The sequence below is a fragment of the Oryzias latipes genome, chromosome 21 (genome assembly GCF_053564925.1).
Source record: "Oryzias latipes strain Hd-rR chromosome 21, Olatipes_Hd-rR_3.1".
In the NCBI taxonomy this organism is placed as follows: domain Eukaryota; kingdom Metazoa; phylum Chordata; class Actinopteri; order Beloniformes; family Adrianichthyidae; genus Oryzias; species Oryzias latipes.
This window is the reverse complement of record NC_136257.1, coordinates 22,792,557-22,817,467: the sequence shown is the minus strand read 5'-3', so window position 1 is coordinate 22,817,467 and position 24,911 is coordinate 22,792,557. Positions and strand designations below refer to the sequence as shown.

The window sequence follows — 24,911 nt, the reverse complement described above, 5'->3', positions numbered from 1 at the left end:
TTTTCTGACAGAAAAGTCAAACAGATTCTCAGGCAACCACTGTGACATTTAGATGTTCAGGGGAGTGGATAGTAATTAAAAACTAAAAGAGGGAGCGGTTTGGTAAGAACTTTTAACAGGAAAACAACCGTGAAGCTAAAGATGAGCTGACTCAAAGGAAACTCAAAATGCTTTTCCTAAGGCTATTAAATAATGAGGCTTAAGATTTTATTTTTTTCTGCCTAAGTCCAATCTTGTTATTGAGCAGCCACACCTCACACACCTTTGCTTTAAATAGCCTCCAGAAAGCAGAGCTGGCTGGCGTTTTCACAAGCTCAGCCTAACACGGATTCTCGAGCGGGTTGCTCGGGGATACACCGACAAGACAGATGAGCGAGCTGCTGAACGACTGGTTAGGACAAAAAAAAAAAGAAAAGAAAAAGGGAGCTGGCCCCTCTCTGCTTTCATCTTTACTGGGAGTTATCTGCCTTACCTACAAAAAAAAAAAAAAAAAAAAGCGGAAGGCCCTTCATGCTGTTACACAAGAGCATGAACAAAACAAGCTAGTGAAAGACCAGTGGGGACCAACAGGCTCAGAGGGTGATGGGAATGGGGGAAATCCCTGATGAGAGGGAGTGGATCTCTTACACCAGAAGTGGAACAAAGAAGGGGAGAAAACTGCTCTATTAAATCTTCAGCATCAGGCGTTCAAGTGTCTATGCAGCTCAAAAAAAACTAAATGAGGAAATACTATTATGTATAACTATAATAATCCTTACACAAAGAAATTTTTCCTAATTTTTGCCTCCAACATAACAAAATTTTAAAGTTGCTAGAAGAAAGATGAACAGATTTTGTTTTTACAACACAAGCAAGAATAAAACATTCTTGGTGTTGATTATAAGTCAGTAACAGAGATACATTTCTTTAGACGTACACACCAGAGATAAGAAGAAATCACTTTCTAAAAGGTTCTTACATCAGAGAGAAAAACAAAACTCAGCTTTTAGCCAAATTTCAAACATCAACAGAGAAGAAAGTGGTTCCCATAGCCGACTCTCTCTCGTGTACGTCTGTGGGCCTGGGCGGTTTGGGCTCGGAGCATGAGGAGATGAGAACCAGAGTGTTTTTATTAGGGAGGAGTCACTCGTCCGCTTGTGTGGAAAAGCAGAACATATTTCGGGGTACTGCGCAGACTCTCACAGCACCCTCCAAACACCCCACACTCCACACTTCTAAGTGCTACCAGCTGCACCGCTGAGAAGACGGAGGGAGAAGAGGGAAGAGAGGAAAGCTGAGAATGAGGTGGGAGCAGTGAAAGGGGAGAAGACAGCACTGCGAATGTAAAGGAGGGGAGGAAATTACAGAAAAAAAAGGGGGGTGTTTGGGGAAGTGTGAGCTCAGGAGGGGTCATCCTGGAAACAAATCAGCAGCTGATGCATTCTGGGGACTAGTTGGACTGTAGCTCTTCGTCCGGTTGCCTATTGGCTGGGAGCCGCTCAGAGGAATGCACTGGAGCCTGCCTATGGAAAGCAGAGGCAATGACCTCCAGAGCTCTCACAGTGGCACAAAGTGGCAATTGTTTGAGTCTGAAGAAAAGGGGGATGTATCAGGAATGCAGAAAGGAGCCCATAACTCTCTCTTTTCCAGTGCTTCTTTTTGTCTCTGTCAATCTGTCCCTCTCTCCGTCTCCTCTCTTCATTATTCGGTCTCCCCTCCCTGTCCGTTTGCCTTCCTCACTTCAATTTCAACGTGTTTCTCGATGCCTGTCCACTTCAAGGTTTCTCCCAGCTTACAGAAGACATACCCACCCAGTTCAACCAGTCATGCTGAACGAGGGTCAAAATGTCACTTAAAGTCCCACTCCGATCATCTTCTGATTATAAGAGTTCCCAGTGGTTTTTTAATTACGATTATGCCGTTTTTAGCCAAAATCAAAAAAACTGTTGCTTTCTGGGACATAGTTTCTGCAGAGCGGCAGTAGTTCATTAGAAATTTGCCTCCGAGTTGTAGGCAGAACTGTTGATGTAAGGTAAGTCACGATAAAAATTTCCCATCATCTATCCGTTTACACGCTAGCTTACAGCCACCCACACGCCCTACCTAACATTATCAGCCGTACAGTTTTGAGACAGATTGGATAACGAAACGAAGACGTACATGGATCTAGTTGTCTTTAAGTGGATGCATCACAATGGAGCAGAGCAGGAATCTTGTGGCCTGCCAAGTGTATTTCCTACGTCACAAATAAGCTCTTCTACAAAAGGCATTTTTTTATCTGCTTCTGATTCATAATTTGTATGAAGAAATACTCAGAAATACAGTTTGAAGTTTTTTTTAAGATACACCCTCTATCATCAGAAAAATGTCGCAACAACATATTAAAAACACGAAAAACATGATTTTTATCAGAGTGGGTCTCTAAAGACTGTTTGTTGGACATTCACTCAAACTTAAGGGAGACAGTCAGGTAACAGAGGGGCGTTTCCCTCCGACAGGGAAACACGGAGGGTGGTATCAATTTTTCCTCATCTAGATTTTGGTAAAGGCAGAGGTGCTTTTGGTCTTTGTTGCTCGGAACAAGTCCACTCATGCAAACACACCGTTTATTATTTTAATTCTCTTTGTTCACTTGACTCATCCCTTCCTCGCTATCTCATACATGTGTAATCCATCAGGAATTGGATTATGTGTCGGAATCACTGAGGTATGCAGTCCACCACACCGGACAGGTGACTTTGCTTTTTACTAGTCAATTTATCACCTTTGTGGGAAAAAAGGTCATGTTATCATTAATGTTTAGTTCCTAATGGGAATTTGTCAGAATTCCTCAATACTTCTTTATAAATTTTGATGCTGTTGCTGGTTGAAAAGAATGGCAACATGGCATTTCCTGGAACACAAAAAAGGAAATTGTGATTTTTGATTGCTTGAAATTAATTGTTTCTTCCCCCCCAAATTTACTGAAAGTTCACAATGGAAAAAAAAAAAAAAAAAGGAGAAACGGTTACATGTTAAAGTTAAATATATTTCCACAAGTTTTGGTCTGCTTAGCCAAAAAAACAGAACTGAAAAAACCAAGCAGTTTCCCTTCAGCTTTCGAATTGACGCTGCAAAACTAACTAGACTCAAGTGCAGTGCATTAAGCAACTACTAAGAGAATTACATAAAAACAAATTTGTCCTCTTTAACTTAAATACCAATGGGACCAGTTTACAAAAATGAGCAATAAAGTTGGTACAAAACTTTTGTTTGTGATCCTAGATTTTTTTAACTGATAAGGTGGTGCTAATTTAACAAAAACAAAACTTTTAATTTCATTTTTTAACACAAAATTTCGCAGAAAAGGGGTGTGGTCTTTTGATTGATATATTAAAAGCATCACTTACAGGAGCCACAAAAGAAAAAAAGTTGTCCTGCAGATTTTAAAAGATTTTTGCTTTTTTTACTCTTCAGATTCATTAACCTTTGTCACAAAACAACTTTTCTTCCTAAACATCATCTTTCTGTTACACAAAATCATCACATTTTTAATTAGCTTCGGTTTCAGAATGTTAGAAGAGTCAATGAATTACAAAGCCTTTTTGTGGCCAGAGTTTCAGTGCTAATTTCTTCATCGGAGGCCAGTTTTCCCCTGCAGCTCAGACACAGAGGCCTAAAAGCACACGCCAAGACTTGTCTTCATAAAGGCCCTCCTCCCACTATGTCCTGCTTCCTTTGGAGCAGCCAAGGGAAACAGCCAGAACTGTCTGCCGAGTTGACATAAGAACTTCTTTATCATGTAGCAGACACTTCTTAGACTTTTCTTTTTTGGCTTTTAACTCCTGCAACCCTGCATGGTGCATTCAGAACCCTTAAGCCTAAATGAACACCATTTACTCTTCTGTGTTACAGTTTCTTTTCAGGAAAAGACCAGAACTACAAGATTTCTGTAACAACTTCCATATAAACAGCTGTCTCCTTTTTCACTGTTTTACTTCTCCCCTGAAGTGCTGAGTGGCTGCTCACTAAACCCAGCATGCAATCCCAGACAAGAGACAGAGGATCCCAAATGTGACTCTGTGGGAGCAAGGCCACTGGAACAGGACAGCACAGGATGTTAGACAGGGTGCCCACCTTTCTTGGAACAGCTGGATCCAGATAACTTCTCAGCTTTTGGAGGTACGTGTGTGGCGGGTTTTTCACCTGGAATCGCTCCTGCCAAACAAAGGAAAGGAATGAGATGAGCCAACAAAACAGAGAGAATGTGAAAGCTGTGGAAACAGCAAAGATCCTTTTAATCATGCATTATCACAAGAGTGTCAGCATAAGTCAGACAGCTCAGAAGTGGTTAGTCCGTTTTGTTTACTTCTGTAAACTGTAAATTGAATTGAACAAATAAAGCTCTAGATTTCCATCTTTGACGCCACATCTTTTTAATCTTAATTTAGATTTTACAAAGGCACTACACCTGCAGATTAGAGGCGGACATGCGTGAATGTGCATGTCCCAACATCTACCGACGGCATAACTGTTCCCTGAAATACAGGAGATTAGTGCTGGATTTGGATCAGTGTGTTGAGCGGGAAACACCATTTGGATCCGACTAAGAATCACTTCCCAGCAGGCTGATCGCACCATGTGAGAGATCGGAGGGCGTTTCAGGGGGAAAATGATGCTGCCGGTTTGTGTCATTGACTCCAAATGTGCTTGGTGTCATTACTTTAGAGTAACAGTTTACAAACACAACATCCAGAGTTCAGAAACAGTAAAAAGAAATTAAAAAAAAACACAAAAACTTTTATTTTAAGATTCAAATGCACCAAAACCTACTGCATGTATAATGACAAATTGTTTTGTCATAACGCTTCTTTACAAGCTAATAAAAATCTCTCATCAAGGTGTTATTATTTGCGTCTATCTAACGCCTTTAAACACTAGTAGTAAAAATAGAATTTGGTCAATGACACTAAGGGTAGATTCGTGGTGTCATGTTGCTGAATAAATCCCCTAAAGAACATTTAGATAAGGTGTTAATATGACAGGTTTCCGGTTTTATTCTCACTATCCACTTTCTTTCCTGACATTTTCTTCACAGATGCTTTGTTCAGCAAAGAAGAGTTCAACGTCCCTTTGATAAATGTATAATTCCTACAGTTTCCTCCTAAATTCATCCAAGGTCAACTTTTTGTCTTTCATGTTGAAGATAATTTGAAAATACAAGTAACTGGAGCCAAGTGAAATTTGTCAAGTAACCACTAGAGGCTTGGTATATGAGCAAGGCTATCATTCAGACCAATCAGATAAATTGTTGAACTTTATAGCAGAAATAGACTTGCAGTCGGCGTAAAGCTCTTTTTTATCTCAGAACCTGGATTTGTATGTTTAGATGATTATACATTTATGCCCAAAAGAGAAAACAAAACTTCTTTTTCAATATTAACTATTTTTGATCACTTATCCATAAAGCTTCTGAGTAGTTTCAAAAAGAAGAAGTCAGATCTACTGGCATGATAGAAACGGCTCTTTGCAGCAGGCTACATCCTGCAAAAGTTGTTTACCCTCCGTGTACAAATACTGAAACAAAACTATCATATCTATCAGGGCCTGAAAGTCTGTCTCACAAAAACAGGAAAGACAAGAGGAGCACTGCCAAAGAGTGATGCAGAACTGTCACGGTTTCAAATCTTTCTCCACCTAAAAAAATATCTTATGCTGGTCTACAAAACTGTAAAGAGCTGGTACGGTGCTGCACATTTTGCAGAAAGGCTTTTGGGTAAGCAGGAAAGCCAACAACAGTCAAAACAAATGCTTATCTAAATAAAGGGAGCTCCAAGACAAACATACTTTGGTTGTGTTTTAATTTAAAAAAATGTACATTTGTTTGAAAATAGTGGTTTAAGAGTTGTTTATCACATATTTTGGAGTTTGACAAAAAAAAAAAAATAGAAAAATAAATTTATATGTTAAAAAAAAACTCCTAAATAAAGGAAATGGGTGGTAAACATTGTAAAGTGAATTTGTGTTTACAGCAAAATGCCCTGAGACTTCAGTAGTATTTGTATAAATTACTGTGAAATATTTCAAACAGTGGTGGCAGGCTTTTAAAGCTAATGTATCTGCCATCTACCTTCATTTTTTCCTTTTTCACTATTGTAGATTAAGCCATAAAAATGGGTAACTCCCAGAGCTGCATACACCCCTGGGTGTATAAATTTCTGTTGTGGATGCAGAAAAAAAAAGGAATATAGTTTGGAGGCATCGTTTAACAGAAAAAGATAACTTGTTCAGAATTGCTCCACTAAAAAAATGACACTAATTTTCCTTTAAAGTTCTGAACTTGGCACCAGGAGGATGCCTGACGGCTGGACAGCCGCCAGACAGGCTCCCTCTGGCACAGTTCTCTTCGGGGTCAGTGGCTATCAATGCAGTTTGAGCGGGTGGTGGTTTTGATCTCATGGCTGGTTTCCATCGCAGCTAAAGAAGGCAGGAAGTGTGACAGTGAAGTTGCAGGCCCTGTGAGGCTTTCGGGCATCAGCTCACTGAGCAAGCAGCCTCTGGGCTATGATGCCAGGGGCCTGTCTCAACCGGCTGCATAACCAACTTGACCGGGCGAGCAAAGCAAAAAAGCAATGAAGTCGTGGATAAGTAGGAACTTGACATACATAGAATAGTCTGTTGGTGTTTTACACGCTGCAGCATTGAATAAAGGGTGACCTATACAGAGATTATGGCAGACAGCTTCATAGGAAAGATTGGTGTCAACCTGATCGCAGATTAGTTCCCATTTCTTCTCGTTGTCGTACTGCCTCAGCAGTCGTGCCTTGTCTGGAGGAAGATTCATTGAGTTCTGAAAGAGAAGACAAAAAGTCAGCATAAAAAAAAGAGGAGTGGAGATTGATCCATCATCCCTGCAGAAGGACGAATGTTTTAACACACACTTCCAGAGATTGTAAGATATACACAAGCAAGACATTTGCACACCTACTTAGAGTTTAAACCATTTTGGAGACAAATTGTGACTGGTACAAAAAATTAAAATTAAAAAATGTTTATGTATAGCAGATTTATTTCAGTAACTGCATATTTAATAGTGTAAGAAACTTTAGACTGTTAGCTTAGAGAGGTTGCAACAAATGCTTCTATGCTAGAGTAAGAGTATTAAATCATCATTTATTGGATTTGCGTATGGGAGGGTCACTTCAAATGCAATAAAGTGATCAAAATCAGCCAAGAAGGAAAGAGGAAGTAGCAGAGGTGCATACAATATTAGCAAAGAATTTTTTATATTAATACACAAATGATTCTAAAGGGAATATTCTTCCAAAAAAAAAAAACTGGTGCACTTTCACCTAAATGGATCAAAATGAAGACAAAAAACAATCTAACAGTCAAAGGCAAGAAAGTTTCTAGGCTGGACTTAGGCAAGTGACTTGTTAAAGAGACATCTGCTAAATGTCACCGTGTCTCATGCATGCCTCGTTTGGTGTCGCAACAAATTCCAAAGAAGACTGTTAAAAAGATAAAACAATAAAACATGTTGAAACAGGGTAATAAACAAGAAAATGCAGGGAAGTGGGATCTGAGGACCGGCATTAAAATACCGTGAAATAAACAACCAGTATATGTGAATTTCCCCAAAAAATAATATTTCTTAACCCATTAATAACATTTGTGAGCTCAGCAGGAACAAACGAAATCAAATCCTTCCCCCTCAAGCTTTAAACTGTTCATCTTTCATATAAAACGCTTCTGTAAATTGTAAATAAATATCCAGCACTTCCCTGGAAACTAAAGAAGAGTTTCCTGCCTAACAACAGTTACCAACAGCAGTTCGCTTTCATCAGCTGGTTGGGATTTTTTGTTGTTGTATTACAGTGTATTAATACATGTGCGTGCATATAACGCCATCCATTTACTGTTCTCTTTAAGTAGAGACAACGTCTGAGCATGTTGTTTATACAGAGGAAAAAAATGCATCATTTTATTCCCCTTCCTTGTCTGTCTGCCTTAGTTTAAAATTAAAATGTCTTCCAAATCTTTGAGTGTCATTATATGAATTTAATTCCCCAAAATGTAGATCTCTCTGGAGACAATGAGGCTTGGATATGTATGTTTCCCTTCATTCATCTTGAGTTCCAGTTATATAAAGATAAAAGAATAGGTTTTTTTACAAATCAAGTTAACTAATTTGTTGGGAATTGCATCATAAAAAATAAAAATAAAAAAAAGCTTTGCTTGCACAAAAGCATCTCTGCAATGGTCTCAACTGTTTCCATCCTAAGGCTGATTCCCTCATTCAGAAAAAGCATCAAGTATTTGAAATAGCACCAGCAACCTACAGCTCCACACGCATGCATGGCAAATGTAAAAGAAACAGAGGATTAGGACAACGCTGACGATTACAAAGACAAACAACAACAGAAAGATCAGAAACTATCATCTGTATTCATTTGTAGAATTTAGTAAAATAGTGAAAACTGTAAAAATGATTGCTATTACCACGAAGAGGTGGGAGGGAAATAGGCACAGCATAATTTTGAGGTTGTTTTTCCTTCTGCAGTCATGGGCAGGATCATCCATCAATGTGTTCAACCACCAACTTTCCTCCCCTGGATTTTCCATAAAAGCTCAGAGGGGGGAGTGAGAAGAGGACGAATGAGGAGAATCCCCAGAACAGACCGATCTCCAAGATTAAGCAACACTAAAATCAACAGAGACGTCCAACCCACAGCTTCAGTTTACTCTTCATTAAGAAGAGACACTAAATTGTTTTTAATATAGAAAATTAAGTTTACTGATTGTTGTGACAACTTTCTTTTGAATGGAAGAAAACCTGACGACTGAAAACCAATCAGAAGCCCAGGACTTACACATCTATCTGCCTCACAAACAGCTCAACTTAAATAAAACAGGAGAATAATAAAGCATATACTGTTAACTTCCTAACAGTATAAAAAGTCAATTATTACCATGTGTCTATTGTTTTATGATGTATTCCAACAACAACATATTAGTTAAGAAGTTCTTGAAACTCAACTGGACAGAACCACATACAATAGAAAATTCTATAGAAATGTTTTCTTCGAAAATAAAGAAGATGTACTAACAGCAAAGAAAGACTTATTTTTGAAAATACTGCTCGCCTCTAATCAGCTGATCAGGCATAAGTACTGGTCCACCTCATGGATCAGTTCAGCCAACCTTCAAACAAAAAATCTGCAACTGTTGACTATCCCAGTCTTTAAGGATTCTTTGTTTTTTTTCAACTTTAAGTCTTTGATGAATAATTGAAAATAAATAGATGATTGTGCATATAAATGATTGTGTTAGGGAAGATGTACAAACAACCCATCAAAACAAAAACTTTACTTACGGGTAATTATATTTTGCATGAAGCAATACATTTTCAAAATATGAATTATGTTATCTTTACATTATTTTTTCCAACAATGTCCTTTTTTGGACAGCACATTTAGTTTTTGGGTGAGAGGTTAAAGAGATATTTGTCAATGTCTTCTCAGAGTCTCCCACACAAAAGCCGATCAGGAAATCTTGATCGTATTCAGCAGAAGCTTCAGGCCAGCCTGTCACTGCTCTGCTGACTAAAGGGAGTTCAGAGCCAGAGAGGCTCCATTGATTCTACCTGGCAACTCACCAGGAATCAAACTCAGACAGTTCCGTTCCTAAACTTTCACAATAAAACCAATCAAACTAGGATCCACTTCTAAAGAAAACCATTTGGTTGGGCACTTGGGTGGTTTGCTGTGGTAGCTGTGGTCCTCCGGCTTGGTGTAACTCCAACTAAAGCAAAGAGCTACTTCTACCAGTCTTCATTTCACCCAAAATACTAATGAGTTGTGACAGGCACTCAGCTCACTGGGATCCATATCCACAAGAACCCTGTCTGCCCGTATGTGTTACTAATGGGGTGCAGTTGAAATGGGTTGGGCAGCTTTTTACCACTACCTGATGAAAGACCACCATGATGAGGACAAGAACTCAAACACCCATGTATGACTTATTAACAACTCCAAGAAATGGAGCGCTAGTAACTCATGACAAGATGGCCGTCATACTAAGAGAAGCTGACCATTAGTGTCAGATACATAAATATCCAAGACAGCAAATAAAATGTTTGACATGGAACATTTTCACATTGATCTGTCTACACTTTAACAGCTTTCAGATGTGACACAAAAACACCATGTTAGATGTAAAAACAGACAGAAGTACACTTCAACTTCAGCATTTATTTTTAACACGTCCTTACAGCTTCAGTAATCACCTCCTGCAGGAACCATTCAGGGATATTTCCAACCCTACAACTTAGACGACAACCGTGTGAGACGAAAGAGTTGTTGAATAGTGCGAGACTAAACACTTTCACGCAACGGAAATCCGAGGAATTTTCACGGGAAGCGAGATCAACTATCCTACACCTGTTCTGCTCCCCAGGAAGTTCCTTTAAAAACATTTGTTAAAGCAGACACCCAAATAAAGGGGATGGGGGAGGGCCCTGTCAAATGCTTGCAAGCATTTGTGTGTTTGAAGCCACCGTGCACTGGAAAACTCTGTCAGAGGAACCCCATCGAGGCTTGTTCACTTCATGCTGCATTTGCTGTACTTCAGTGCTGGGTTTAGAATATGAAAAAGAATTTTTTCCCCTGATTATTTACTAAGATATTTCTATAAATGGTAAGATCTAGTGTAACATTGTTATAAATAAAAGGAGCTGCTATTATGAAAGCAGTAAAAAGTCCTCCGAGGTGCCCTCCCCTCATTAGGCGCAGCGTGGCTCCATAATCCTCTGCGTTCTTGAGGGGCACAGTTGTCCCCCGTCTGTCCCCAGATTAGTTTTTAAATCCCCGACCGGGAACCCCCGACCCGCCGCTAGTTTTCTTGTTTTTGAAGCTGCTCGCTGGAATGCCTTATGAAAAAAATGGGAATTTCAAACATTTGTGCCTTTTTTTTTTTTTGCTCCGTTTTTCTGCAGCTTTCAGCCCTGCACAGCACTGTGATCAGGCTTTCCTTTTATAACATGTCATTCAATAAGTCTGAGAATAACCATGTAATACTATTAATGAAACAGTCAGATATCAAAACAGTTGCACACCAAATTCAGCAGCTGCAAGTGGAAGGACTCAGACTTGACTTCTTCCGTGTGCAATCCTGAAATCTGAGTGTAATGCCAAGCTGCTGTGTCTGAAAGCTGTTCCTTGTTTTTATTTTTCAACAAATATTGTAGATGTATTAACACTCTATATACATTATGGACAAAGGTGTAATTAAAGGCTTAGTTTAGTCTAGTGTTTTAGGCCAAAAGTACAGCTTCTGATTCGATAAAACAGCACTAGCCCGCCATGTAAATACCCGGAAACAACATCGAGGAGATGTTTTGGAGCAACAGGACGCTCTCCAAGTAAAACAAGTGAAACATGGACACAGAAGGCCAAAACAGATGGTGTGAGGTTGCGAAATCGTCTGGACTTAGGTGGAGTCCATACTGAGTTCCAGGGCGAGGAGAGAAGAAATCTCAATCAGAAAGGCTGTTGATCTAAATCTGACTTAAAATTCTAAAGAAAACTCAACAGCTTCATTCAAACCCAAATGTTAACCTACGACACTCTGGAAGACATTGTAGAGCGAAGAAAAGTTAACCCATATTCTGTTCACTAACATTCTAAATCTTAAAAAGAAGAGGACAGAGTGTCCAACCTTCGTTGGAACTGCGGTAGACAGGAGAAAGTAAACTTAAACAGTAAGGATTTCTGTAAATCTGTCATCATCCCTCAAACAACCAAAGATTCATCAGAAAGAGCATTGAGCTCACGTCTCCCTCTGAAAAAACTCAATGATGTCAGTCACTAAAAATCCAGTCTGCACTTTAAAGAAACACTGATAGACGGCTTGAACGCTTGCTTTGTAGAAACCAACCTTAAACGGTTTAGGATTTTTGTGTAATCTCATCTTTTTGAAGGAGACTTGTAAAAAAAAAAAAAAAAAAGTTAAGATGAAATTTATAAATGCTTTTTTAAACTCCATATTTTATAAAGTCTTCACAAAATCCAGACACAAAAACCTATTTATAGGCAATATCAAGAGAGTTTATCAAATTCAATAAGAAAAACTTACAAAGTTCTTAAGTTTTTTATGAGTCATGTTGTTATATTGTCTGCTATAGTTTCGATAGAGGCACATTTTCTGTCCAATACAGTCTGAAGCAGCAGTCTGTTGCATTGTGTCGGAGTCTGCTGGGTCCTGCATTAAAGTCTGGCAGTGAACACTGGTGCACATTCATCAGGGAAAGGACTTCCAATTCTGCACTGCAGATGTTAAATCTGGCAAGTTGTCATGTGACTCCAGCAGCACACGTTCCAAATGAACTTCCAAAGAAATTTGGCTAAAATAAGTAAAGGTTTGTGATGGAGTTTGAGGACAATACAACAGCCCAAGGTACTTTTTTATTTTTTGCAGAGTGAAGCCTTTTAACTCATTCATGAAGAATTTATGCGATTCAGCAGCTTGCTGTACGAACTAAAAAAAGCTTACAAAGTTCAAGGCCCTCAAAACAAAAATGATACCAACACCAATGCCACAAGATAACGCTGCAAAACACTGCCTCATTTGTCACAATGACACTCGAGGGGAAAGCTGGCTTGCCGTTGAACAAAGGTAAACACCTTCAGCTACAAATAACTCAAGTCTGAACCAAAAACCCTTTTTTTTCTGCATGCCCTCTGCCTTACAGCACAGCTGCCACTTTGGAGTCTGGACACATACGGACCACAATGCACCTCTCCTGTGTTGTGACTCCGCTCCGGTTTGTGTGAACTTGGATAATATTGGCAACAGTCTTCAAGCCTCGTGAAAGGACCAGACAGGCGGTTTGAAGGCCATATATTAGTACACCTGCAGGAAGAGCTAAAGCAAAGGAGCCCGTTGGCAAATAAGGACCCAGTGGCTCCAAAATGATGTACAAAAAGAATAACAAAAGCATCAGAGCAAACAATAACTGAAATTCATATTCATATTGACAATGAAGAACTGTGGAGATATGGTCAGACTGAAACTTATATTACAGCTGATGTTGTTGTGTTTCTTTTTTAGTTTTTGCGCACAATAAATCACAAAAACATTCAGATGTTAATGTAAACTGACTCCCAATAATCAATACTGGTCCAAGCCTGAGTGGTTTCTATTCCATGGAGTCTGGACACCAATCAAAGACCTCCTCACCTACATAATCAGCTGACCCCATGGCACCCATGCGGATGCTTTATCTAAACACTGCTGCACCACTGCCAGTCTCTTCCAAATGCCTGGCATTAGGATCCCAATGTGTCCTGACTATTTCATGCACAGCTCTGTTGTGGCTAATTGGTGGGTGAACATCATGGGGATTCAGCACAGCACAAAGCCACATGAAAACATAACACACACATATTAATGGGTTTGTGTGGCGGCGTTCTGCTGCCTGTTGGGTCCAGTGCCAGGCTCCGTCTTGGGTACCCCACAGAATAAAGAGCAGCTCTGTTCGGCAGGCCTGACACATGGGATGCAGCCACAGTTCACCCTGTGCACCTCAGACAACGGCCATTGTTCTCCTTTTTAATGAAGAAGAGCCGACGTGGAGAAGAGATAGAGGGTTAGCATTGTCACTTTCTGTATTCCCCACCAGGGTGCGAGGGGAAAAGACGAGTCATCTTGTGAGAAGAGAAAGAAAAGACAAAGTGATCTGACTTTTCAGTAAGTTTCGTATGAATTAAACTAACTTTTATCATACAGAAACCAGGATTTATTTGCTAAAACGCCCACAAGTCTCTCATCAACACAGATTAGAAGAGCTTTGATGCACTCGAATTTTTATTTTGCTAAATCCAATCAAACAAATTCACAGGAAGCAAACAAAAAGTGCCGAGTTAAATCTTGAACTTGTGGCCAGGTCAACAACCCACCCACCCCCTTATCCTACATTGCACCTCCTCGGACTTTAGTCAAACACAAACAATGCTCAAAATGTATCGACAGAGTAGATTTCAGATGCTGTACCTCTCAGCATAAATGATAGCAGCTTGGGGCCACTTTAGTGGCTTTTTCACAAAAGAAGCTTAGATGTAATCTGAACAGACTGAGAAGGGTGCCAACAATAGCTAAGCCAGCGCTCCTCCACATGGCTTTTCAATGGGTAACCTACCTGTTTTGTTTTTTTTTACCAACTGCTGGCATGCCCTTCTCCAAGCACAAGAGCCCGTGAGGTTTAGGGCGAAACAGTATCCTGGATGTGGGTACGATTTGCTTTGACGTCAAGCTCTTGTGGTTGGGCTCGGGCAGAGGAGCAGAGCTGAGGCCGGAGCTGCATTTCTGCAGCACACATTCTCAATTGGTCGGTGTCAAGCCTGTTTACTCCACATTACTGTGCATGTATACTACAAGGGGAAAGGGGGTAAACTGCTCTGCTGGGCTGTTGATAGTTATCCAGATGGAAAATAAATTCACAGTGATAAAGGCATTGTGCTAGTATTGTAGAGTAAACAAGAGAAGGGGGTGGGAGATCATAATCATGTCCAAGGCAGACTTGAGGGAGAAGTATTTTTCCAGGTGTTATTGTTAATTATTTTACAATGTGAGAAACAAAATGCACATTAATGGCAAAGGTTTCTTAAAAATCTGTGTTTCTGTTCTGACCCGTTTTCCCATTTTAAAAAATATCTTTAAACAGCCACTTTGGGTTAAAGCTTAACCTAACTTCACGGTCATGGTCACATGTAAGCTGGCCACTCAGCAGGAATTACATTACATTTAGATAATAAGTCAATTTCTAAGACCTGAACTGAGCTTCAGGGATGCAAGATGCTTCAATGGGAGCCTTTCTTTAAAGGAATCTGCAGACTTAAAAACAATCTTTTCCAAGATGGGATGGGTGCAAATATATCCGTCCTGCGTTCTGAAGAAGCTGAAGACAGACGGCATATCCATGTCCCACTCTCATGTCAACTGCTAAATGGACTCCATGTCATCCGTGTAATTGAAAACTATCTTTTATTCTTGCTAAATAAATAAAAACACATTGTTCTCATAGAAAAGCAAATATCTGAGATCCATCATCAGTTGCATCCATGAGCACATTAAAGTTAAGCCATAACGTTTGAGAATGGCAGATTGACAGATACACTAAGGTCTGTCTGCTATCCAAACGCTAGTAAGAAATAAGAGTAAGGCCTGTAAAAAATAATCTTTTTTTCTTCTTCTTTTGCATAACGCAGCATGAAATTTCTGATTCAGCTCATCTTTGATTAGAGGCTCAGATGGCTGCTCGAATGTCATCACACATCCAACAAGTCTTTAATCCCAGCGGTCCCCCGCTGGGAAGCAGTACTCGCCTGCTGTTCAAACCCATTAGGAGTGGCAAAGAAGCCGTTCCGCGGCTCGTCTTTGATCAGCAGTCTGAGAAAATCTGGACTCAAAAGTACAACCTGGCATAGAGTCACACCAGCCCCACTCATTGACAAATCCCTGAGTTTTTGGATGACAGGAAGTGATTAATAAACCGAGGAACACACTGCACCGTGGCAAACTAGGTACAAAATCTTGACTCAACTGATTCCTAGGAAACAAAGATGCCTTAGAGGCAACTTGTGACTCATCTGCACCTCAAACTGAAGGAAGGTCATAGAGTCACAGAGTGCCACTCAAAAACCAGCTGCTACCAACCACAGCGAGGACTCATTAGGGTTTAAATAGTGGTAATTCACACTAAATGCTTTGATAAAAGCAGCTTCTAAACAAACCCTCCCCCAAAACCTGAAGTATCAAGATGACAGCTTTTACTTCTTTTTTTTCCCCCATTACAGACTAACTTTCTTGATCCAATCATTTTAAAACCAAATCCAAGAAGGTAGATGATCAATACAAGTTGGTGAGAGTACAGCTGGATGGGATTACAAAGATGGGGAGGGACATCAAACTAATATTTTTTTCCATTACCCCCTAAAAAAACTAGGACTCCGTCTGTGAATGATGATGAAAACTGATTATTTCAGATAAGATTTTCTATTCTCCTTTCTCGCTAAAATATTTTTCACCGAAACAGAAAAAAAGGAAGAAAAAAAAATAATGTTTGCAAATGTACAAAAATCAAACAGCAATATATCTAACATGCCCAAGTCAAATCTGTTGCCTGAGCAGCTAATGTTTGAGAGCACTGACTGAGCCAGGCTAGAATCACAGTCTGACCCACTTTGTGCCAGCTCTCATATTTCACTTCACAGTCCTTCTGTGCAGGTTTGTATTTACAGAGCAGCAAGCCGGAAGACAACTGCACAGCTACCAAACAAAAAAAGGTAGCTGAAGCAACCAAACTGCATCAAATAATAGCAAAAGAGCAATCAATCCCAACGAATTTTTGAGGCCAATCAAAACTAATCAGATTTGTTCCCAAACTGTCTCCATCCTGACTTTTCAGACACAGGTTAACTCTCAATCTACAATCATAAATCCTGCTGAATATGTTGACACTTCACGATGACACAGGAGTGATTACAACTTCAACAGAAGCAACATCTGAAATCCAAGTTTGACTAATTAGGTTGTCATTTAGGATGGAACTTAAATCTTCTAGCATGTTGAGATTTTAGGACAAAAAAAGCAAAAGTTGAGGGCAGTCAAAAACAGTTCTGTATTTTAAAGTTAGAAACTTTTTAAGTAAAAAAAAAAAAAAACATTAAAAAGTATTTGAATTTAATTTGACCATGTTCATTTTAGTTAGAAGGTTTTTCTTAGGTACAACAAAGAGAAGAAGTCAGCTGTTCTGTCCCAGGACGCTGGAGCATGCTGGGAAACAAAGCCCAAACTTTTGGATTCGCATGTTCTTACCAAAACGATGGCGAACCTCTCCTCCAGTTCACCTGACTCAGGCATGGGCAGTTTGGTTGGCACGCCGTGGCCCTTGAAGTAAGTGGTCTGGTCCATGCTCCCTGCGTTCCCCATGTTTTCTCCTTACGCTACAACTTTTCCCTCTTGAAGAAAAAATCTCCGCGCGGCGACTGTTGAGAGAGTTCCGCGAGCTCTTTGGTTGTTTCAGCTCTCGTCAGGTTCAGGTCACGTCTTCTTCTTCTTCGATTTAAAACACATGTGAGGGGGGCAGAAGTAGGTCCGAGCTGCGGCGGAGACCCTGATGAGACATTTTCACGGCACAAGGACTGAAGGAGGAGACCTAAAGCGTGACTCGATCCGCGCGGACCTCTACGCGCTGCTATCCGTATCTTGCACAATTTTGCCTCCACTCCCTGCCGGCGGAGGAGACGACGGGCATGATTCACGCGGACGGAAACCTATTTTCTGGCTGGCGGAGACTGAGCAAAGCTGACTTTTTTAATCCCGTCACTGCTAACCAGCCTGTTAAGGGGGGTTCGAACACTATCATCTCTACAATGAGCCCTCTTCGGGGCAAGCCTCCCACTTTTTCTTGGGGCGTAGCTCCCGAAGCCGTAGCTAGGAGACGCACTGTTGCATTGTGGTAGTTGGAGTCAACTTTCAGGGGCCTCACAGGACTTTTCATTTTTGTAAACTTTTTCCCCTCCTCGGGTTAAGGGGGAATTTTTGTTTTTTGGGTACTTTGTGCTATTATGTATGAAAAGTGCTACTGAAATAAATATTGATTTGATTTAGTTTAAAAAACATTCCCAATAAATAATAAATTAAAGAAATAACCTTTTTGGACGATTATTTATTTCTTCAAAGCCCAACTCCATTGATTCATTCAAAAGTATTAGCATACTTAGATGTACGCTTAACAATGTTTTGTGTACTTTTTACTTTTTAAAATAGGCATTTGCTTGATCAGTGTGATTGATTGATTGATTGATTGATTGATTGATTGATTGATTGATTGATTGATTGATTGATTGATTGATTTCGAGACTCATAGTCCAATCAATCATAAAAAGCATAAACTATCATTAAAAAGTACAATTATTCTAGAGCGAGAAATAAAAGTATTCAAAAAAGTACAATAAATAAAATGACAGAGTAAAGTCGTGAAAAGCACAGCATAAAAGTTAGCTAATAGAACAGATAAAAAGGCAGCTCTTCCAGTGTTTCTATATATCAGATTGTAAGTAGACTATATTAGTCTACTTATGGACAAGAAAAGAGTGTTTTCAGATGTACTTAGCCTACAGGTGAACATGAATATGAGGGTGTATAGTGAATGTTACAAATAACTTTTATGATAACAAATAGGACATGTATTTTATATATTCATCTGTTCTGTCTCCAGCCATTGCTTCCAATTTTGGATTTTTGGGGTCAAGAGTTAATCAAATTTGTAAATCTTTTGATGGTTTGCATTTGCCGTTCAAGCAAATCCAGAATGTAGTCTTTTGAAGGGTGCTTCCAATGCGAGGGACTGACATCAGCATCACCAGTTGTGGAGGCGGTTCTCCACACCAACAGTGGATCTCACTCAGGCTGCTGGAATGATTCCCCAGAACTTACTGTCACATATGAGGCCCAATGATACGACAAACTCAGTACTAGAAATGCTGACTTAGGTCAGTTACATTAAAGTCGTCTTCCCCTTGTGTTGCATACGTTGTAAAGATATGCTTTTCTGTTGTAAACATGCATAATGATCATTAATTATTTAATATAAAAATGCTTACTTGAGGATTTGGTCTCAAATTAATCAGAAAAGCTTTGAAAATAAGGGGGGGAAGTCAAAAAGAAGATCTAAAATAACCAGACAAAAAACAGCACACCTGGAACGTGATTGTTCTGTGATCAAAAAGTGTTCAAAGTTAAAGTGATACAAAAATATGCAAATATTGACTTACAATTTTAACACATTTTCCATCTTTGACTATAAAATCAAGTTGTAAAGCATAAATGCTCTCCTCTTTAGTTTCCAGCTGAATTCATCTCTCTGCCGTGACCAGCACATGACAGGCCGGAGAGGGACCATGCTGTAAAACAATACCATTCATACAATGTTCTTCTTGTGACCACGGCGGCAAACAAATGAAGTTGTGTTTTAAATCCATTGAATCACTTCTGATTTTAAAAATGTAAAAGAAGATAATAATATGAACCCTTTTGAACGAATTAAAGTTTTTTTTTTTTCACCCATTCACGTGTTTATTGTTCTCAGATGTGTCTTTAGTTCTATACTAAGTCAAATCAAGACAGATTGTATAGAAGTTTGTAATCACTTGTCATAACATTAAAACACCTCCATGTTCCACTGAGCATTTAGAAGGTTGCGTGTGCCGAGGCGGACAGGAGGACACCTCGCAGCTGCATTTACCAGCAATCTTGGGAGTTATGAGTAAGTTTTTATTTCTCCACAAGGCAATATAAAATGCAAAAGGCATGCCAAAAATAAAGGCAACAGAATGAGAGCAGTGTGTAAGGAGCCTCAGAGGGAGTTCAAGTGGATGCTCAGTAAGAAACATCTGTGAAATCGAGATACTTTAAATAAGTTTGCGGAGGTTTTGAGCCTTCGAGCTTTAGAGAAGCAACAAATGTCTCTTTGTTTTCCTCTTATTAGTGCTGAAGAATCCTACAGCAAGAGGACAGGAGATTCAGCAGGAAAGCCTAGGAGTCTTTCTTTGAAAACAAGTGTGCCCCCTAGTGGACGTTTAATTTATCTGCTACTTTCACAACTTTTCCTAAGGTTTTCACATGACTTCAGATTACAGTTTTTCTCAGTCGCTTTAGTACAATTCTCGGATCAGAATTGAAGTTTGCAAATACGTGTGTGCATTTCTCAAAACAATTTTGACAAACAGCAAAACACTATGGATTTCTTGCAAAAGCCTGTAACTTGGTCAAAATCTTTAGTTCATCTCTCAAAACTAAGTCTTTATGTCATTGAACATGTCAGTGCCATCAGAATGTCAAGTCCTTGTGTCATTGTCTACGAACAAGAAAGTCAAATTACTTAGTCGTGTTGTCAATATAACTGTACTTTAGAGGGACGTTCTGATGTAAACTATGGTTAAAGTTTTGATGACAATTATTGTCAAATGTAAGTTACACCTTTTTTGTTTGATTGCAAGAGACTGGACAAGATTCACATTTACACTTTTATTGTTCATATTGTAATTTGTTGACAGACCATGTCATACCAACATAGAAAAAACCCACTGCAAACAGTAACACAAAGGGAAAAAAAAGATAGGACAATACTCTGTACAACAGTACAGGCAGTGCAGTAGGAATTGGTGTGGTCTTCCTACACCTCTTGTCGTTCCTGTATGTTAGGCCACAAATTCTCATCCACATCACAGCGAATATCCTCTCTTGCAATGCAGCGAAATATGTTTGTCACATTTTGGGAATTTCATTCTGATCTGAGAATGGTACTAAAGCGACTGAGAAAATTACTTTCCAAACAGATCACATATAATAGTTTGATTGCCATGAGCCATATTGGCCCAGGTCCAAAAAAGGTTAACTTTATTTAGTTTAAAATATGTTTTGCAACATTATGTTTTCAACAATCAATATCCACAATAAACCTTTGGCTTTTTCTAGTTCCATACTTCTTTTTTTTTTTTATCCACGACACTATAAAGACACTGAAAGGTTATAGTGCCCCTTAGCAAACCCATCCATAAATTTAATCTGGTGGCCCTGGAAATCTATCTTCAAAAACAAGAATTAAGACTTTAAATCAGTATTTCATGTAATAACTATAAACCTTGTTGCTACCCAGCCTTCCATAGATCATAAAAGACAAACAAATATATGTTTTTCAAATCACACTGGAATATTTTTATTCATTTCTTTTTTTTCCCATTGAAATTGTTTTACAAAGATTCAAACTGAAAATTTATTTTCTAAAAGTTATATATTGTAAAACCTACATTTAATAAACTTATTGAAAATGTGAAATCTGTTTTGTAAATCATGTAAAGAAATTTTTTTTTACTTTGGACAGACATTTACAAAAGAAATTTTAATTTATGAAAAGTGATTAAAGAAAATCTTCCATGTTACTACTATTTGTGCAAAATACTACAGGAAAGACTGCTTGTCAAAACTAATGATCTGCTTAGACTTAGATATCAAGAGAGAAAGGCCAAATTAGTTGAAAAAAAAAGCATCTTTTATACTAAAGCCTTAGAAAATGTTTACGACCTCCCCAAATAATGGCTGCATTCACTATAAGAAAAGAAACATGTCTCTTTCAATCTGAAAATCAGTCCAGATCATTTCAGTGCGTTTTAAGATATACTTTTAGTCTTTTGTTTGAAGTAAGATCAACTTGGCAAATCCTCACTCAGATTCTTCTTAGTCTTCGTTCATACGAGAATATGGATTATTCTTGGCCAGGCCTGAAAAGAGCAGAAAACGTGTCAAGATGAGTGAAATGCACAAATAACAGCTAAAAATATAAATAAATATGGTTTAGTTTTTTTTCTATAGTTAGACTGTTTATTATATGGGTTAAATGAGTTAACCCTTGTGCTATCCTGGGCACTTTAACAGTGGGAGTTGGGTCATCTAGACCCACTAGACAGTGCGCTGAACCTTTTTTCTTCAATGATTTGTGAACCTCACAAGATAGCACAAGGGTTCCAGGAGTATAACAGTTACACTTTCTTGCCAGTAGATGGCAGCAAATACAGATTTGGTGTTAATTAAGGTTTAAATCAAAGTTTTTGTTTTTAATTGTTTTAGTCTATGTTGCTCTTTTGCTGTTGGTTACTTCATTCTGTTTCACCTGATCAGATTTTATTCCCTTTATCTTGTCTATCACATCCACGGCTTTCCCTTTTCTTTATGTTTCATGACTGTGTGAGTAGAACAGCCACAGTCAAACAACCATCTCTCATCATTTCAAATGTACAGTAGAGATTTGATCACACATGTAGATGCTCAGAGCTTACCGTATTTCTTTCTGATTTCATCATGTCTCATCTGCATGTCTGATCTCCTAAGGATGACAAGAGGAAAACAAATAAAAGGCAGAGAAAACAGTTATTAAAAAGTTTAATGGGACACCTAGCAGTCATTTACAGAATTCAACACCATACCTGGCTTTCTTGTTTTCCTTCCTTGCTCGGTTCTGTTTCTCCACTCGTGCATCTTCTCTCCTGTTCCTACAAAATAAGATTGGGTTTTAAATATTCATCCCAGTAATGATTTAGTTTATAAAGGCCTCCACAGATAATAAGGAACTGAAAGTTAGAACTATGTGTCAACAACTTTTTTCAGACCTTTGACTGTTCCTCCCAGTCAAGCTTATTGCCTCACAAGCTTGTTTTTTATGATGAAAACGCTTTCAAAGTCTATATTTAACAATAATAAGGTGTGTATAAATTCATGTCTGTTTAAACTTAGTTAAGAATAAAGTATTTTATTCAGAGACTCATCTTAAAAGACATTCAAATAGAAGGTTCTATTCAAAGCCCAACTCCAGTCTGTCTTTGGAGATAGCGGTATCAGCTTACAGAATAATAACCCATTGTTTGCCCTCCTACTCCTACTCCTCCTCTTCTCGTCTCAATGCCCAAACCAGATTTCCATTGCAGCTTTTCATGTGACTCGGTGCTTACCCGATTCTATCACACTTGCAGCAACAGCAGCAGCAAACAATAACAGCAATGATGATGACACCAGCGAACACAGACACTGTGATGATCAGAACCTGGAAGTTGACTGTTAAACAAAAAGAGGAGAAAATGTCCAGCTGACACATCAACTTTGGATGCAAAAATCCTTAACCTTTTGTTTTTTTTCTGTTATTCAGTCAAGGAACTTTCTCGTTCAATATTACGCCTCATCCCATTGTAAAAGCTCAACATTTTCTTCATTATTGCAACTTTTAGAGTAGATTTTCCTGTAAACTCTGAGTACGTATACAACTAAAAGTCTGGTCATTTTGTAGGTCTTACGCCAGCACTTCCCCCATCGAGCATCATTCAGCTGGCAAACACTGCTGGGGGGCAAGATGTTCTTCACCGGGTACTCGATGCATGCATTGGTAGGGATGCACCACAAACACTGCAGCAAAAGGATGAAAAATATTATTTTTTTCTTTATCTCAATGCATTAATGACTTAATGAGACTTCTGGAAACTTACTGCCACATTGTGTAGACATTCCTCACAGCTGGTGTTGGATTTCAGGCTACAAGGAACTGGAATTATTAAATGAAGTCATATAGGGAGAACAGGATGTAAAGATTTGAAAAGTAAAAGTTTTCCTCTTATAATGAAATTAAATCTACATTCTTTCGTTGCACACCGTGTTTACAAAATTAAAATAAGTGTAAAACAAATTTTCAGTGCGACAACATGTCAATTTAAAAGGTTAAAGAGGCAAACATCACGTTAGGGTTGATTATTTTGGCTTTTATTTTGGTGGCAGCTGATGTCATGTGACAAACTCCTGATCAGATCTGTGGCCGCGCGCCGCTGAAACTTACCCGGAGCGGGAGAAGGAGTCGGGGTCTGCTCCTCCGCCGTGTGGACGACGACATGGGATAAAAGAATAATGGCCAAAACAGAGAATGTGTGGAGTCTGGACATAGCGGAGCGAGTTATCACGCACAACTGCTTGAAGAAAACGTCCACGAGGAGAGACCAATGAAGGCTGGATCTCCGCTTTACCAGGAGTGACGTCACGAGCCCCCGACGTTGGAGTTACAAGAAAGACTTTATTATGACCGAAAAAAACATTTTCTAAAACATCCAATTAAATACTGTTTGGGTTAGTCTTCAAAATCTTATTTAAAATACTTTTTTAAAGTACTTCTAAATAGTTCATAATAGGTAAAATATAACCGAATAATTTTAGTTTTCTTTTTTTTTTCCTTTCTACTTAGAATTTGTTTTAGAAAAACAGATGACTTCTAAAAAAACAACAACCTTAAATTCTAAAAAAACAACAACCTTAAAACCATGAAAGGCATGAAAGTTGAAAATTGTGGGTGAATAAACAAATATAAAGACTGCCCACTTCTTTATTTTTGATGTCATATTTACGGACCCCAAAATTTGGAGGAAGTTAGATTGTGCAGGTGGACAATTGAACTTGTAGTCTGTATATTTCAAGTTTTATTACTTTTAAAATATGGGCAGGCAAATATTTTCCCTGTCTGTTTCTTTTTAGTTTTTTGAAATCATTGTACTTTCTTCTGTTTCTCTTGAACTCATATAAAGGAGCATGTAAAGTGTTACAAATGCTCTAATCCAAGTACGCAGTAATATTTTCTGAAATTCAAGTTTAAAAACCGGATGTTATTATAGTTGGACTACAACTGCATTCTAGTAACTATATTTTAACATTAGAACTGGTATTATTGTAGTATTTTAGGCTAAATACCTGCAACTGCAAATACGTTGGTCTCAGAGGACAACTACATTACTTTTGTTTATATTATATATATATTTATATTATATTATTATAATGTAGGCAATAAGAGAGAATGACATCAAGGACAAGTCCAAAAATCTCTATTTATAAGCTGTTTTTGACAATTGATCATAAAGCTACCACTGCTATTGTTTATTTAACAAAAGTCCTTTAGGATATAGCCTTGAAAAACTTTGATCAAAAGTTGATAACGAAAGGACTTTAATATAAAAGTTAAAGAATGATCAATAAGTTAACCCATTTAATGTAGCCGTGCTCTAAGGGGTGGACAAATTATTTGACTCGTGGGTCACAAAGAGTTCTAAAATTTGACAGAAGGGCCTCTTTGATTGAAATTGAATGAATATATTTTAAAACAGAAAATTTGGGAGTTCTTATTTCAAAATTGTGGCTTTTGTTCTCATTTCAGTGACAATTGTCCCTTAGGGAAAAATGCAAATTAGACAAGCGCTGCATTCATGTCGTGTTGGAATAATTGGAAAAATGACCATCTGACTTTGAAAGCACACGTGAACTTAAAAAAAACAACAAATCTTCCAACACCATGTAAATGCAAAAATAACTTT

At 38.6% G+C, this 24,911-nt stretch overlaps 2 protein-coding genes across 9 annotated transcripts in view; both read right to left on the bottom strand.

Annotated features, from left to right (window-relative positions):
- fmnl2a (formin-like 2a) overlaps positions 1 to 17,457 on the bottom strand; it is a 42,239-nt gene extending 24,782 nt beyond the window's left edge. For all 7 annotated transcript variants that reach the window (XM_023951087.2, XM_023951086.2, XM_023951085.2 and 4 more), the window contains exons 1-3: positions 16,834 to 17,457; positions 6,725 to 6,808; positions 4,096 to 4,176 (exon numbers count right to left, since the gene is read on the bottom strand). In XM_023951087.2, coding sequence (XP_023806855.1) covers positions 4,096 to 4,176; positions 6,725 to 6,808; positions 16,834 to 16,947 — 279 coding nt within the window. In that variant the 5' untranslated portion in view covers positions 16,948 to 17,457. The remainder of the gene's footprint in view (positions 1 to 4,095; positions 4,177 to 6,724; positions 6,809 to 16,833) is intronic.
- A 3,253-nt stretch (positions 17,458 to 20,710) lies between these two features.
- On the bottom strand, positions 20,711 to 23,588 carry pttg1ipb (PTTG1 interacting protein b). Of its 2 annotated transcripts, XM_004081716.5 has the most exons (8): positions 23,396 to 23,587; positions 23,052 to 23,107; positions 22,863 to 22,971; positions 22,524 to 22,626; positions 22,002 to 22,067; positions 21,855 to 21,901; positions 21,689 to 21,758; positions 20,711 to 21,299 (listed from the first exon to the last, which is right to left on the bottom strand). In XM_004081716.5, the coding sequence occupies exons 1-7, from the start codon at positions 23,496 to 23,498 to the stop codon at positions 21,721 to 21,723; spliced, it is 522 nt and encodes a 173-aa protein (XP_004081764.1). In that variant the 5' UTR covers positions 23,499 to 23,587; the 3' UTR covers positions 20,711 to 21,299; positions 21,689 to 21,720. The 2 variants fall into 2 exon arrangements, with proteins under 2 accessions (XP_004081764.1, XP_004081763.1); XM_004081715.5 differs by lacking the exon at positions 21,689 to 21,758 and having other exon boundaries at positions 23,396 to 23,588.
- Between the last annotated feature and the right edge of the window lie 1,323 nt (positions 23,589 to 24,911).

What these genes read in the sequence shown, in the direction of transcription:
- pttg1ipb (XM_004081715.5), bottom strand. Translation starts at nt 23,498, where the DNA reads ATGTCCAGACTCCACACATTCTCTGTTTTGGCCATTATTCTTTTATCC. An exon ending in TGCAAGTGTGATAGAATCGG is followed by an intron (nt 22,068 to 22,523) that starts GTAAGCACCGAG and finishes CTTATTTTGTAG; the next exon opens with GAACAGGAGAGAAGATGCAC. An exon ending in AAGGAAAACAAGAAAGCCAG is followed by an intron (nt 21,902 to 22,001) that starts GTATGGTGTTGA and finishes TGTCATCCTTAG; the next exon opens with GAGATCAGACATGCAGATGA.